The following is a 15,701-nucleotide window of genomic DNA, read 5'->3' as shown; positions in this document are numbered from 1 at the left end:
CCTGCTTCTCCCACTGCCTATGTCTCTGCCTCTCTCTCTCTTTCTCTCTCTCTGTGACTATCATAAATAAAAAAAAAAAAAAAAAAAAAAAAAAAAAAAAAAAAAAAGCCCTGTAAATACAGTCAGGAGACTTAGGCTTGGAGTCCTGGACCTATTACTTATTTGCTTAGTGACTGTGAGCTGTGATTTAACCCTTTTGAGCTTTCTATTAGTCAAGCGGGGATACCAAACCTATCCATTCAACAAGCTTATGAGGAGGAGCTAACACATGTGAAATAGCTAGGTAATGGGGAAGGGGTTACATAAGTTATTTTCATGGAATCCATGCATGCGGATATAAATATGAAAGCACTGACTCAACTCTTTTTTGAAATGAAGTTGGCCCAGCATTCTAGCAAAGACATTTTGGGAAATCTTGATCTAAGCCAATCTTTTAATGCAGCAGTTCTCAAAGTGTGCTCTATTGACCCCTAGGAGTCCCTGAGATCCTTTCAGGGAGTCCATAAGGCCAAAATTACTTTCATAATAAAATTAAGATTTTTTTCCCCACTATGTTGACATTTGTACTGATGGTACAAAACCAATGGTTGGTAAAATTGCTAGGGCCTTAATACAGATCAAGGCAGTAGTACCAAATTGCAATCACTGTATTTTTCACTACTGAGCACTTAGAATATAAAATGCTAGTCCCATTTAAGAAAGTCCTTGATGAAGCACTGAAGAAAAAAACACCTTAGTCCTTAAATACATGCCTTTTCCATAATCTGTGAAACAAACTGGGAAATCTGCATAAAGCATTTTTGCTACATACTAAAATATAATCTGGTTGTTTTAAAAAATTGTACTTGTTGGGAGTTGTGACCTAGAACACCATTTTTACTTGTAAGAATGACTGACAAGCTATGGTTATTTAGATTTAGGTATTTGGTATACATTTTATTAAAAATTACCAAAGTGAGCTTATCAATTCAGGAAAACTGACTCTTTTGCTAGTGATAAAAGCTTTCAAGCTTTCAAGGAAAACAAATTTTGGAAAATATGTATATTCCTAATACTTTTCTGATGAGATTGGTAGTTATATTAATGAATGTTAATTTTTTTTTTTTTTTAATTTATGATAAGTCACACAGAGAGAGAGAGAGGCAGAGACACAGGCAGAGGGAGAAGCAGGCTCCATGCCCGATGTGGGATTCGATCCCGGGTCTCCAGGATCGCGCCCCGGGCCAAAGGCAGGCGCCAAACCGCTGCACCACCCAGGGATCCCAATGAATGTCAATTTTTAACAAAAATTTTCACCATTTCAAAAATCTGCATAACAAAGTGAATAATTCATTTCCAAATTAATCAATGTATGCTATAAAATCATGCATGGGTAAAGATTCATTCAAAATATAAGAAAACCCAATAAACTTTAATGTGACAGAGAACAAAAGCAAATGCTTTTGCATTCAAATGCTTTCTGAAATGAGGTTGAATTTTGGTATAATTCCAAAAAAAGAAAATCCACCATGATTATAACTCTATTTTTCAACTATATATATCTATGTGAGGCCAGATTTTTTTCATTTGCTTCAACTCTATACTACAAGTTGATGTAGAAGCAGATAGGAGAATCCAATTATCTTCTATTAAATCAAGCATCTACTCTTCTAATTAAAAAAACATATAGTTTTAAAAATATGTCATTTAGGGGTGCCTGGGTAGCTTAGTTAAGCATTTGCCTCTGGCTCAGGTCATAATCCTGGGGTCCTGAAACTGAGCCCCACAATGGGCTCCCTGCTCAGTGGGGAGTCTGCTTCTCCCTCTGCTCCTCCTCCACCACTCATGCTCTCTCAAATAAATAAAATCTTTAAAACATCACTAATTATCATTGCACATTAGGGCTCCCTGCTCAGTGGGGAGTCTGCTTCTCTCTCTGCTCCTCCTCCACCACTCATGCTCTCTCAAATAAATAAAATCTTTAAAACACCACTAAGTAATTATCATTGCACATTAACATAAATTACATATTTTTTTGTTGAGGACAGAATCTGGGTCAATGATATTTAAGAGTAACTCAGTAATGAACCAGATCTCATATTTTAGAATTGTTCCTTACATGCCAAGTTTCATACATTCAGGGATGATAATACAGCACTAGAATAACTTTTTTTTTTTAAAGTCTCAACATATCTGAAATACTTAGGCTTAGTTCAGTAATCCATACCAAACTAAGTAAATCAATCCCTCAAAGTATATTATGCCTAAACTTCTAGAAAACTCTTAGATTAAAGCATACAGTGATGACACTCACTGGCTTGCCAGCATGACTGGCAGTTCCCACGATGACAAGGTTCTTCACATCTATGAAGGCCACAACGAAGTTTCCTCCCACAAATCAAAGGGCACTTGTGCTCCTTATCCTATGAAGAGATTCCTATTTGTAAAATTATCTCCATTTTATATTTTCCACAAACAATAAGAAGAGTAATAAAAATGAAGCTCTCCACATTTATGGACGAAATGTCTGGGGATTAGCTTCAGTGTACGTCTGCCAAAGCAAGCACTGGGATTAGCTTCAAAATAACCAGAGGGAGTAGATGTGGATGTGGATGGAGTAAGATTAGTCATGAGCTGATCATTACTGAAGTTGGACTTTGGATATGAGACGCATACTAATCTCTCTGCTTTTGTAGATGTTTGAAATTTTCAATAATAAAGAAGTCTTCAAGCCTTCAAATGCTGATTTATAAGTCTTGATACGTTGTATAATTTTATCACTCTTCGTCAATATGTAAACTTTAAAAATAACAGTTATGTATATATACATATATAAGTGTGTGCATACATGCACTACTTTGCTATTGTCACTGTGTTATCTTGTTTATACATAAAACACACACAAACACAGTAACATGCTAATGCCAGGTAGTGCTTCCTTTATTTAGTTCCATATAAGTTAATGTTTCAGATAACTGAAACTTGCCCTTTTCAAAAATGTCCTACTTATTTTGCCTACTGACCTGATTCACATTGCAAGTGAAACCCAAAGCCTGAATTGCTAAGACCAGCCCAGTCTGTGTGTTAGGACAGTACATAATCTCCTGCAGAGCACTTTAGGTTCATCTGGTGATCTTGGGCTCTGGGGCCTGAGGCCTTCTGTCTTTCTTTTTCTCTCCCCCCATACTGCCACAGGCTGACCTGGCTAAGGCCTAAAAAGGTCTGTCTCTCTGGGTAGTTCTCTCAACATTGCTCAGGGGCCCCTCCCAGTGATTTCTAAATCTGGGCTGCATTCCAGATGGCTGAGGCCCCTGGATGAATGTAATCTGATTGTACCTAATGATAGGACCACTTACCACACAGCATATCTCATTACATTTATGCCGTCCACACAACCGTTTCTTGTTACACCGCTTATCACACATAAATGTAGCATCTGCTGTAGCCAATTAAAAAGAAAAAAAGGGCAAGGATATGAACATTTATTCAACAAATATTTGAGTGACTACTTAAGCTGAAGAAATACAAATGTAATAACATAAATAAGTTAGTTATGGTGAAAATACATATAAAAATAAGATACTTTTCACTTCTTAGGTCGTCAAAAAAAAAAAGAAAATGGAAGATTAACAAATGGAATGGGAGGTAGCCCCAGTGGCTCAGCGATTTAGCGCCGCATTCGGACCAGGGCATGATCCTTGAGACCCGGGATCGAGTCCCACATCAGGCTCCCTGCATGGACCCTGCTTCTCCCTCTGCCTGTGTCTCTGCCTCTCTGTGTTTCTCATAAATAAATAAATAGAATCTTAAAAAAAAAACAAACATATGGAATGGGTGAAGGTGGAGAGAACAAGCACATTCAGTGGATGAGTATAAACTTTGTTATATATATATATATATATAAATTTCAGTGGTAATTCTATTTTAAGGAATCATTCCTACATATATACTTTCAAAAATGGCTAAAAAAAAGTGACTAGGACACCAAAAGCAGAAGCAACAAAAGGAAGAACAAAAATTGGGCTTGATCAATATTAAAAGATTTTGTGCACCAAGGACACCATTAAGAAAGTGAAAAAAAGCCTACACAATGGGAGAAAATATTTGCAAATCATCTATCTATAAGGGTCTAGGATCCAAAATACATAAAGAACTCTTACAATTCAATAAGAAGACAAAAAATCCAATTAAAAGATCAGCAAAGGACTTAAATAGATTATTTTCCAAAGAAGCTTACAAATAGCAAAGTACATAAAAAAATGTTCAATGTCACTAAGGAAATGCAAATCAAAACCATAATGACATATCACTTCATACCTAAGATAGTTCTAATTTATTTATTTATTTTTAAAGAGATCTTAGTTATTTATTCATGAGACAGAGAGAGAGAGAGAGAGGCAGAGACATAGGCAGAGGGAGAAGCAGGCTCCATGCAGGGTGCCTGATGTGGGACTCAATCCTGGAACGCCAGGATTACACCCTGAGCTAAAGGCAGACGCTCAACCGATGAGCCACTCAGGTGTGCCAGGATATTTTAATTAAAAAATAAATAAAATAAAATAAACCCCCAAACTAAACCAAACAAAAAGTAAGTGTTGGGAAGAATGTGGAAAAACTGGAATTCTCATATATTGTTGATGGGAATATAAAATGATGTAGCAGCTACAGAAAACTGCTGTGACAGTTATTCAAAAACTTACACACAGGAAAAAAAAAACAACTTACACACAGAATACCCATAAGATCCAGCAATTCCACTTGTAGGTATATATCAAAAGAAATTTGTAAAGACGTATTTTAACAAAAACTTGTGTACAAATGTTCACAGTGGCACTAATCATAATAGCCAAAAGACTGAAACAACCCAAACTTCTGTCAACAGACGAATGGATAAATAAGTTGCAATATATACCCATACAATGAAATATTATTCAGTCATAAAGAGGAATGAACTACTGATATGTGCTACAACATGGACAAATCTTGAAAACATGGTAAGTGCACGAAGCCAGGCATAAAACGTTACATACATATGACTCTATTTACATGAAATACTCAAAATAGGTAAATCTATGGGGACAGAAAGCAGATTAGTGGCTCCCAAGGGTTTGAGGGAGGAGTGAGTGGAGAATGAAAACTTTTTTTTTTTTTTTTTAAGATTTTATTTATTTATTCATGATAGAGAGAGAGGGAGAGGCAGAGACACAGGCAGAGGGAGAAGCAGGCTCCATGACTGGAGCCTGACACAGGACTCGATCCCAGGACTCCAGGATCACGCCCTGGGCCAAAGGTAGGCACTGAACTGCTGAGCCACCCAGGGATCCCCAGAATGAAAACTTAATGAATGCAGGGTTTCCCCTTGGGGTGACGAAAATGTTTTAGATCTAGACAGAGGTGATGGATGCACCACACTGTGAATTTACTACATGCCACCAAATTGCATACTTTAAAATGGCCTGTTCTATATTACATGAATTTTATCTCAATTTAAAAAATTAAAAAAATAAAAATAAAAATAAAATAAAAAAATGGGGTAGGTGTTAAAGTGTTTTTGAGTGAAATAATGTTTGAGACTTGTTTTCAAAGTACTTTAGCGAAAATAAATAAGAGAAGGGAAGGATACATGCAACAAGACAGGCAAAATGTTGATAAGGGATGATCGGTGACAGGAGCTTAGGGGTTTATTATACTAATCTTTCTACTCTCACAAATGGATGAAATTTTCCATCATAGAGTTTTAAAATGTGAGTCAAAATGGCTACTGCATTACTCATAGTGGGGGAAAACTGGAGACACCTGAATCTTTACCCAGAGGGCAATGGTATACCCACATATGGAGGGAGACCTAGATACACTGACATGGAAAAATAAAAATGTCTTTGGTTATATTACTGGGGTGGGGGAGAACCCCAAGTTGCTGATATCATATTTAGTATAAACCTAAGTTTGGAAGAAAAAACAAAACTAATGGGCATGTGTATACATATATGAATACAGAAAAAGATCTAGACCCATATCCAACAGTTTCATCAGGGAAGTGGAACTAGGAAGAGAAAAATAGGTTAGGGTATAGTTTCACTTTTTTTTTTTTTTTTAAGATTTTATTTATTCATGAAAAGACACACAGAGAGAGACAGAGAGAGAGAGAGGTAGAGACACAGGCAGAGGGAGAAGCAGGCCCCATGCAGGGTGCCGACATGAGATTCGATCCCTGGTCTTCAGGATCCCACCCTGGACTGAAGGCGGCGCTAAACTGCTGAGCCACCAGGGCTGCCCTATAGTTTCACTTTTTATCTCCTATTGTTTTTAGTTGCTGTTTTTTACTTTAAAAGTGTATTAATATAATTTTTCAAATTATGTTTTTAATAATCAAAATTTTGACTGTAGGTTTAAGGCAGATTATTTTTGTTACCTTCCAAAAACAACTCCCCACCTTCTTCTTCTTTTTTTAATTTTTATTTATTTATGATAGCCACACAGAGAGAGAGAGAGAGAGGCAGAGACACAGGCAGAGGGAGAAGCAGGCTCCATGCACCGGGAGCCCGACGTGGGATTCGATCCCGGGTCTCCAGGATCGCGCTCTGGGCCAAAGGCAGGCGCTAAACCGCTGCGCCACCCAGGGATCCCTACTCCCCACCTTCTTAAGGCCCAAAGAACCTTATTTTTCTTCAGAAACCGAGTAACCATGTGTTCCTCAGTTTGAGGGGTGAATGTAGAATAGTCTAGCCTGTTAATTCCATTCCCCTTGCTAATATTGAGTTTAGGCAGGAGCACGTGATACAAAGTGTATTGATAGGGCAGCCCGGTGGCTCAGCGGTTTGGTGCCGCCTTCAGCCCAGGGCCAGATCCTGGAGACCCGGGATTGAGTCCCATGTCAGGCTCCCTGCATGGAGCCTGCTTCTCCCTCTGCCTGTGCCTGTGCCTGTCTCCCTCTCTCTCTGTGTGTCTCTCATGATTAAATAAATAAAATCTTAAAACAAAACAAAACAAAACAAAAAACAAAGTGTATTAATAGCTTCTCAGGACTGTTTTCCTTGCTCTTAAGGAAGGGAAGCTTGGGGTGTCTGGGTGGCTCAGTCGGTTAAGCATCTGACTCTTGATTTTGGCTCAGGTCATAATCTCAGGGTTGTGAGATCAAACCCCAAGAAGGGCTCTGTGCGCTCAGCGGGGAGTTGGCTTAAGATTCTCTTTTCCTTTGCCCCGTCCCCACCCTGCTCTCTCTCTCTCTCTCTGAAAAAAAAAAAAAAAAAAAAAAAAAAGAATGAAAGGAAGCTTCAGAATCTCTTTTCTTTAGAGGCTGTTGAGTAAGATGCTGATGTGTGTGGACCTGCTGTAGCTAACTTATACCCATGAGGGGAAAACCAGGAAAATCAGAGAAGCTGACATGGGAGTCCTAGAATCAGTGAGGTTGGAATTATCCAACCCTGGACTTGTTCTGCCTCAGTACCTTCTATTATGTGAGACAGTAAACTCCTTTATTGTTGAAGTTACTTTTCCTTGGGTTTTTTGATACCCACAAACAAAAGCAACCTAACCCAATATAGCTTTCTTCTTGGCCAGAATAAGAGCTTTTATTTTGAACACATTTAACTTCTATCGCTTTTCCAAAAAAGGTTTTTTTTTTAAAGTATGTTCTGTTGGACGGCCCCAGTGGCGCAGCGGTTTAGCGCCGCCTGAAGCCCGGGGTGTGATCCTGGGGACCCGGGATTGAGTCCCGCGTCGGGCTCTCTGTGTGGTGCCTGCTTCTCCCTCTGCCTGTGTCTCTGCCTCTCTCTGTCTCTATGAATAAATAAAATAAAATCTTTAAAAAAAAATCAAGTATGTTCTGGTTGTTTTTTTTTTTTTTTTTTTTTTAGATTTTATTTATGCATGAGAGACACAGAGAGAGAGGCAGAGACACAGACAGAGGGAGAAGCAGGCCCCATGCAAGGAGCCCAACATAGGACTCAATCCCGGGTCTCCAGGATCCCATCCTGGGCTAAAGGCAGCGATAAACCACTGAGCCACCAGGGCTGCCCTCCAAAAAGGTTTTAAAGTGGCTTAAACAAAAGACTATTAGATGGTTAGCAAAGGACAGAATCATAATAGCATGGAATGTCAGAATCAGGGACAAAGGAAGAAACATCATTATAGTCCTTAAGGTTAAGAAGGCAGCTAGCTGGCTGAGTACCTGTTCCAGGTATGCAACAGTCATATCAAGCCTTACGGGGATCAAGCATCAGAGTCAGTGTGTAAAAAGTTTGCTGCATTAGGTATTATTCACCTTCACACTCACTACCACCATTTTATTATGAAAATTTTCAAACATATAAAGAAATTGAAACAACTTTACAGTGAATAACCATATGCCAATTACTGAGATTCTCCTATTACTTTTTCATGTACCTACCTTTTCTATCTACCTATCAATTTATTTTAATACTTGATGCATCTCAAAGTAAGCTATAGATATGATACACTTAGACCCTAAGTCTAAGTTCAGCATTTCATGAACTAGAATTCAATTTGCAGTATTTACTTTTCTTTTTTTTTTTTAATATTTACTTTTCAAGGTAAAAGTTACATACAATGAAATCCACAAATCTTAAGTTTACCTTTACTAAATTATGACAAATATATAATCCAAACCCCTATCAAGATACAGAACAATTACTTTTACCCTACAATGTTCTCTCTTGCCCCATCCCGGTCATACCTTCACTTTTGAGACTGGTACACGGAAGCTCCTATGGAAAAAGGAAAAAAACAATAAGTCCTTTAGGAATAAACAAAACAACACAACTACAGTATAATGCTAAATATAACATGTATATCCTAAATATCCTGTACTTCTCTGGTAGTCACTTATTCACCAACTTTACTCGTCTGGAACTAGGTTAGCTTAGACTCTATTCTATTAATAGAGACTTTACTCACAGCAGGGCCCCAGGTTTACTGACATTTCATGCAAATATAATTGTAACAATCTTTGTGGTCTGGCCTCCTAATTTAAAGTAGATTTGGGATTACAAAATCTGAATGGAAAGAGAGGCTGCTAAAGGTATACAAAGCAAAGAAAAATAATTGCCTGGCAAGAGTAGACAGAAAAAGCCATAAAGAGAAGAAAATCTGAAAATATGTAACAATCTGGTACCAGAGGCAAACAGCTCAAGACACTTAAGAGCAGCCCTAAAAAACAAAACGAACAAAACAAAAAAACCCAAAAACCACAAAAAAGAGCAGCCTTGGCATTGCTGAAATGCAGCAAGGTAGAATATAGTAGTCCTCTGGCATTCAGAGTTTTATTACTGTAGTAATCATGTATGAATGACCCCACAGATCTATCACATGTAACTTGCTGAAGCATGATCCTGAATAACACCTGTGGAGAGGCAGCTGTGTGTGGAGAGCAAGTCAGTCACTTCGGGGAGAGTGAGCCTGGCTGCCCAACATCTACATATGAATGTCTTTGATGTCATTCACAGGTTTCTATGTACTCAGAAACTAGCAAAATGAGAAAAATATTCTTAGTAAAAATGACCCTGAGAAAAGAGGCAGCTACTAGAGGCGACAACAGAAGAAAAAGGTCTAAGAAATGAAAGATTCTTGGGATCCCTGGGTGGCGCAGCGGTTTAGCACCTGCCTTTGGCCCAGGGCGCGATCCTGGAGACCCAGGATCGAATCCCGCGTCGGGCTCCCTGCATAGAGCCTGCTTCTCCCTCTGCCTGTGTCTCTGCCTCTCTCTCTCTCTCTCTCTCTCTCTCTCTCTGTGACTATCATGAATAAACAAATAAAATCTTTAAAAAAAAAAAAAAGAAAGAAAGAAATGAAAGATTCTTGGCTAAAAAGATGTTTTATGTAAATTAGTTGGCTGGGCTGAATAACAAAAAGTTCCCCATTCGTTCTCTAGAGATATAAAGCAAAGGTGATTCATGAAATTGCTTGAATGAATGTTCCAGTTAATGCAAATGCTAGATTAGAGTAGAAATGACATGCCAGAGTGGTATCTACAACTGCAAGGAAAGACAGAGCCCCATAGATCCCTACAATCAGTAAGAATTACCAACAAAAATGTAAATACAGTACTCTTTAGGAGGTAGTAAGATACAACATATAATTTTCAAAGACTCCTATTAAAGTAATTAAAAGAAAATCACCTTTTGAAGCTTTAAGAAATAAATATTATTTATCTAGAAAACTCATTTCCAGGGGCACCTGCATAGCTCAGTCAGGTAGTCTGCCTTTAGCTCAGGTCATGATCCTGGTGTCCTGGGAGACAGTCCTGAGTTGGGTTCCCTGCTCAGTTGGGGATCCTGCTTCACTCTCTTCCTTCTGCCCCTCCTATATACTCATGCTCGCTCTTGCTCTCAAATAAATAAAATCTTAATTAAAAAAAGGGAAAAAGAAAACTTACTTTCAATGGAAAAGTCCATTCCATTACAAAAGACATTTATTTCATGAAAAATTTAGCTAAACAATGAAGTAATGATCAACAGTTTCAAGAGCACACTCACTGCCATGGGGTCCACTATTAGAATGAGTGAGGAAGGACAGTAAATGAAAAGTGAAAGCAGAGAGAATGGGATTGCTGGGGAAAAAAAAGCAAACGGACAGTAGCCGTTTTTAGCTCAGTCATCCCAATCCTGCCTGTGTTTCTTGGTCACAAAGAGCACCTCCGGGCATTACTAAAATTGTGATTACTAAATCACAGTACTTCACAGTCTTCAAGGTCCTGTATCTGACATTCAAAATACCTCTATTGCCCAAGGTATTCTGCAGTTTCTTTCAGGAGAAAAGCTACCCATACGGACAACTTTTGCCATACATAAATTGTATTATTTTTACATTTTTATTCTAAAGCTTACCTAATAAACTAGCTCCCAATTTATGGACTATATTCTCAGAATCATTTGCAAGTCAGCAGCTACCCAGACCCTGGGCTTGGTAGCAGTGAATATGCACTGAAAGTGGGTCAGAGAGGACAGATCAATATTTGGTATGCTCTCCAAGTGGGATTACCCAAAGACTTCCTTTTTTTTTTTTTTTTTTAAAGATTTATTTATTTATGATAGACATAGAGACAGAGAGAGGCAGAGACACAGGAGGGAGAAGCAGGAGGGAGCCTGACGCGGGACTGGATCGCGGGACTCCAGGATCACGCCCTGGGCCAAAGGCAGGCGCTGGGCCACAGGGATCCCCCACCCAACAACTTCCATAACAAGGCTCTTGCCTCTGGTTACAAGCACAGGAATGATAAAAATGGTAAGCCGTCCCTTTAACAAAAAGTCCCATCAAAACTGCCCCAGGCAGAAAACAGAAATTGACAAAACAGTTCTATAGTGAAGATTTAATCTTTCTGAAAGGGCAGTCAGGCCTTGGCCACTGGCTTCTGGTAGGTAATCTCTAAGCCCCTGGAATATCACGCTTGATAGGACTGTCACTATTTGTCTGAGGCCTTGTGTCATCACATAACCTAATTTAGGGTATAGGCTGGCCATATTGAAAAGTCTTAACATGAGGACTGTCTACACCACGAAGACCAGTAATGAACTTCAGGGTGGGGGCTCTGGGTAACACAGTAACGGTAGACCTCTGGTGACACTGGAGATTGAGATTAGCCACATGGGCAGTCAATCACATGTACACAATGCAGCCTCAGTAAAAACTGAACATCCAGGCTCAGGTGACCTTCTGTGGTTGGCAATACTCCATGCATATTATCACAAACAATATTGAGAAAGTGACACTGTTCCAACTCCATAGGGTGAGGACAACTAGAAGCTTCATATTTGGTGCTTTCTTGGACCCTGTCCTGCATGTTTCTTCCTTTGGGTGATACTAATCTGTATCTTTCTCCCATAATAAACTGTAACCACAATTATAACAGCTTTTAATGAGTTGAGTCCTTTTAGTCAACTATCAAACCCTGAAAGTGGTCTTGGGGATACTGGACTTGCAGTTAATACCAGAAGTTAGGATGGTCTTATGAACTATTCTAATTCAGCAGCTGTCTAAACTCTTGCAGGTGTCAGAAACGAGGGTGATCTTGTGGACTGCGTTCTCTCCAACTTCTTAGCTAACTGCTTGCAACAGTGCTTTTGTTCTATACTAGCATCTAGCATTATCACACTTGTATTTGGCAGAGCTATCTGTATACTTGCCTTTGCCCCATTACTGTCTCTGAGCCTGGAGTGCTATTTCTCCCCTACAACTGGGCCATGGTTGCTGTCAGTATACACTGGCTGGACTGAATGAATCATACATCATATGATAGGAATAGAACAAGTTATTTTGATTCCTCTCCCCATAATATGAATTTAAAAGGTATGGGTGGTAACAATTCTAACATTATTTAGGATTTACCTTTGTTCTGAAAGAGCATCTGCAGGAAATAACCGATGTACGAGAGCATGGTCCACAGTCTCCTTCATGGCAGAGCTTTTCACAGGTATGAATGAAATCTTTAATAAAAATGAAACAAGCTAGGAATGAACACTGCAAGTACTCATTTTCAGATTACCAATTTCACTAGCCACAGCGGTCATCTAATTCCATGCCTTACAACTCCAGAATTAAAGCTGAGGGAAGAAGGATTTGGTCAACGCCTCTTTCCCTATCTTCATCTGGCAGGTTGGACCTTTTCCAGAAAAGACAGGGCCCAGAATCAGTCATGGTAATATCCTTGGGAGTGCATGATGCTTTGCCTAAGTCAAAAATCAGGTCTTCTGACTTCTTTCTTTAGGCTTCAAGTCTCAGGGTTAGACTTGGATATCCTTAAAATTATAGCCATGGATGATCTTACTGAAGTACTATTGACTCTGAAAATCATCTGGGGATCATAAACATTCAGAAACCATGATCCATAATCTCACTGACTCAAACTCTGTGACTATCTGCCATTCATTCTGCTAACCTACATTTAGGACAAGTCCTATTTCAAGGACCCCTCAGGGATCAGCCAGTCTCTTATCGCTATTGTTTAAATGATGTATTTTTTCCCTCCTTTTATTTTCATCCTAATTTTATTTTTATTTTTTTAAAAGATTTTATTTATTCATGAGACATGGAGAGAGAGAGAGAGAGAGGCACAGACACAGGCAGAGGGAGAAGCAGGCTCCATGCAGGGAGCCTGACGTGGGACTCGATCCGGTGTCTCCAGGATCACGCCCTGGGCTGAAGGTGGTGCTAAATCGCTGAGCCACCCAGGCTGCCCCCTCATTTTATTTTTAACTCTAAAGTCTGTACCACAAGACACAATTTATGTACCATAAGTTGGATCTTGTGCTTTTTAAAAAAAAATTTGGTTGTACAACCTCTGCTTTTTAAGTTTAATTCATTCACATTAATGTTACTATAGATATGGTTAGATTATATCTGCCATTTAACTTTTACTTTTCTGTATGCCTCGTGTCTTTTTTGTTAATCTAATCCTCCTTTACTATTTCAGTGAATATTTCTAATTTAACATTTTTTTTCCTTTAATAATATTTTTCACTATTTTTGGAGGGTTATTTTCTTAATGGTTGCTCTAGGTCTTACCACATACATCTTATCAGAATCTACTTCAGATTTATACTCACCTAATTCCAGTGAGATATAGAAGCCTTATTCCTATGTAGCTCTTTTCTTTCCTTTCATGTTGTTATATTATGTCTACATGTTACAAACCCAAAAATAAATTATTTTGGTATTTTATTACATGGCTATTAAAGCTGAGAAAAGGAGAGCAAGCACACATTCATAGTTTGTTATATTTATCATCTTATTTACCATTTCTGGTTTTCTTCATTTGTTCCTGCAGATCTGGGTTACCATCTGGTATCACTTCCTTACTCCAGTACAACTTTGATCCTACCCACCTCCTCTGTGCTCTTATTGTCAGATATATTTCCATATGTTATAAGCCTAGCAATACGATTACATATCATCTCGTATGACTGCTTTTTAAGTCACTTGCAAAAAGAACATGTATTTATAATTATGTATATACTCTTTTTCATATGGATTTGAATTTACATCAAATATAGGTTTACTTGCTTTTAGCCTGAAGATCTTTCTTTAGTATTTATTGTGAAGTAGATCTGCTAGCAGCAAATTCTGTTTTTATTTTCATTTTTGAAAGTTTTGCTGGATAAAGTTTCCTGGCCATTCCCCCTTACCCACCCCGGCATTCTGAATTGGTCATTCCAGTGTCTTCTTGTTGTGATGATTGATGCCCTCTGCGCTGTTTCCAATGAGAAGTCTATCAATCTTACTGGGGTTCCCTTGTATGTAAGCAGTAGTATTTCTCTTGGCACTTTCAAGATTTTCTCCTTGTCCTTTGGCTTTCAGCTTTTTACTTGCGTCTAGGTGTGGATCTCTAGGTATGGTTGAATTCATCCCATTGGATAAGCTGAGTTTCTTGGATACACAGATTAACGGTTTTCAATAAAACTGAAAAGTTTTCAGCTGTTCAAATATTTTTCTGCTTTCTCCTATTCTGGTATTCCCATTACATATATGCTTAAAAGTGCCTCCAGCTTCTCTGAGGTGCCATTCACTTTTCTTCATTTTATTTTCTCTCTGTTGGACATAAATTGCTCAGCAGTCTGATCCAAAGAAATGTGGATAGGGGTAGTCTTTGAGTCAAGTCTGTGAAGCCTGTTCTGATCTTAGAAGGGATCCTTTTAGCTATCTCTTTTCCTGGTTCTTTCTGCTGAGCTAGCTGGCTTACAGTTTAGCTTATTGCCCTTAATTAAGAAGAGGTATTATTTCCTAAAAGGCCTTTAGGTCTGAACTTCTCCACGGTGTTTCAAATTAAAGTCCATTCCTTTGTGAAATACTTTAGAGTTCTCTTTTCTTATAGACTACCTTTTTCCCCTCAGAAAAGTCTTAGTCACTTGTTCTTTATTCTTGGTGCTGAGTGGGACAGTAGCCTGTGGTTTTCTTGGCTTCTTTCCCCCAGTGAGGAACCTTTGCTCTAATAAGTAGCTGGGGTGATAATGACTGGGGCCCCAATATTCTAGCCTGTTGTGATTGGGGTAACTCTGTGGGGCTGTATGGAAGGGAGCACCTAATCTCTCGCCTGTGCTTACCAGAAATTTAGCCTTTTCAACTTGGGAGTTAGGGGGATGAAAAATGCTGGCAGTTTGCCCTTCCCAGTGGGACGTGGTGACCTCTGACTGGGAGGTTAGGGGTAGAAGCAGCCCCATCTTCTTGGCACACCTATTTTGAGTAGAGATTGATTGATTGATTGATTGATTCTTGAGAGAGAGAAGGAGAAAGAGTCAGAGACACAGGCAGAGGGAGAAGCAGGCTCCATGACTGGGAGCCCGATGTGGGATTCGATCCCAGGTCTCCAGGATCACACCCTGGGCCAAAGGCAGGCGCCAAACCACTGCGCCACCCAGGGATCCCTTGAGTAGAGTTTTTAAGCTGAGCTCAGGTGGGAAGTAAGTGGATTGTTACTTAAATGATAGACTCTCGCTGTTCTTACTGAATTTTAGATTTTATGCCCATGGGACAATTTCCAGAAATTTTAAATGACTGCTTTTTAATAATTTTCCCCAGCTTTGCTTGTTTTGCTGGGGAGCAGGTCCATGTAGCTTATGTTCCCATCCTGAAAGCAGAACTCTCCCTAGTGTCTTGTACTAAAGCTATTTGTCTAGAATGGAAATTCCTAATGAGTGAGATACTAAAAGACCTCAGCAAGCTATCTACAGATAAGCCAGATCTGAATAAAGTTGACAGCTATTGTTTTCACT

General features: G+C 39.0%; 1 protein-coding gene across 5 annotated transcripts in view; it reads right to left on the bottom strand.

Moving 5' to 3' along the window:
* The window catches only part of NFX1 (nuclear transcription factor, X-box binding 1), a 77,789-nt gene that overhangs the window by 24,415 nt on the left and 37,673 nt on the right, over window positions 1-15,701 (bottom strand). For 3 of the 5 annotated variants that reach the window (XM_025432129.3, XM_025432126.3, XM_025432128.3), the window contains exons 10-13: window positions 12,322-12,419; window positions 8,675-8,705; window positions 3,336-3,418; window positions 2,294-2,402 (exon numbers count right to left, since the gene is read on the bottom strand). In XM_025432129.3, the coding sequence (XP_025287914.1) occupies window positions 2,294-2,402; window positions 3,336-3,418; window positions 8,675-8,705; window positions 12,322-12,419 (321 nt within the window). The remainder of the gene's footprint in view (window positions 1-2,293; window positions 2,403-3,335; window positions 3,419-8,674; window positions 8,706-12,321; window positions 12,420-15,701) is intronic. The other 2 variants (XM_049091870.1, XM_025432127.3) reach the window with 1 other exon arrangement.

This window comes from Canis lupus, chromosome 11 (genome assembly GCF_003254725.2).
Source record: "Canis lupus dingo isolate Sandy chromosome 11, ASM325472v2, whole genome shotgun sequence".
NCBI classification, from domain to species: domain Eukaryota; kingdom Metazoa; phylum Chordata; class Mammalia; order Carnivora; family Canidae; genus Canis; species Canis lupus.
This window is presented reverse-complemented; position numbering and strand designations above follow the sequence as displayed.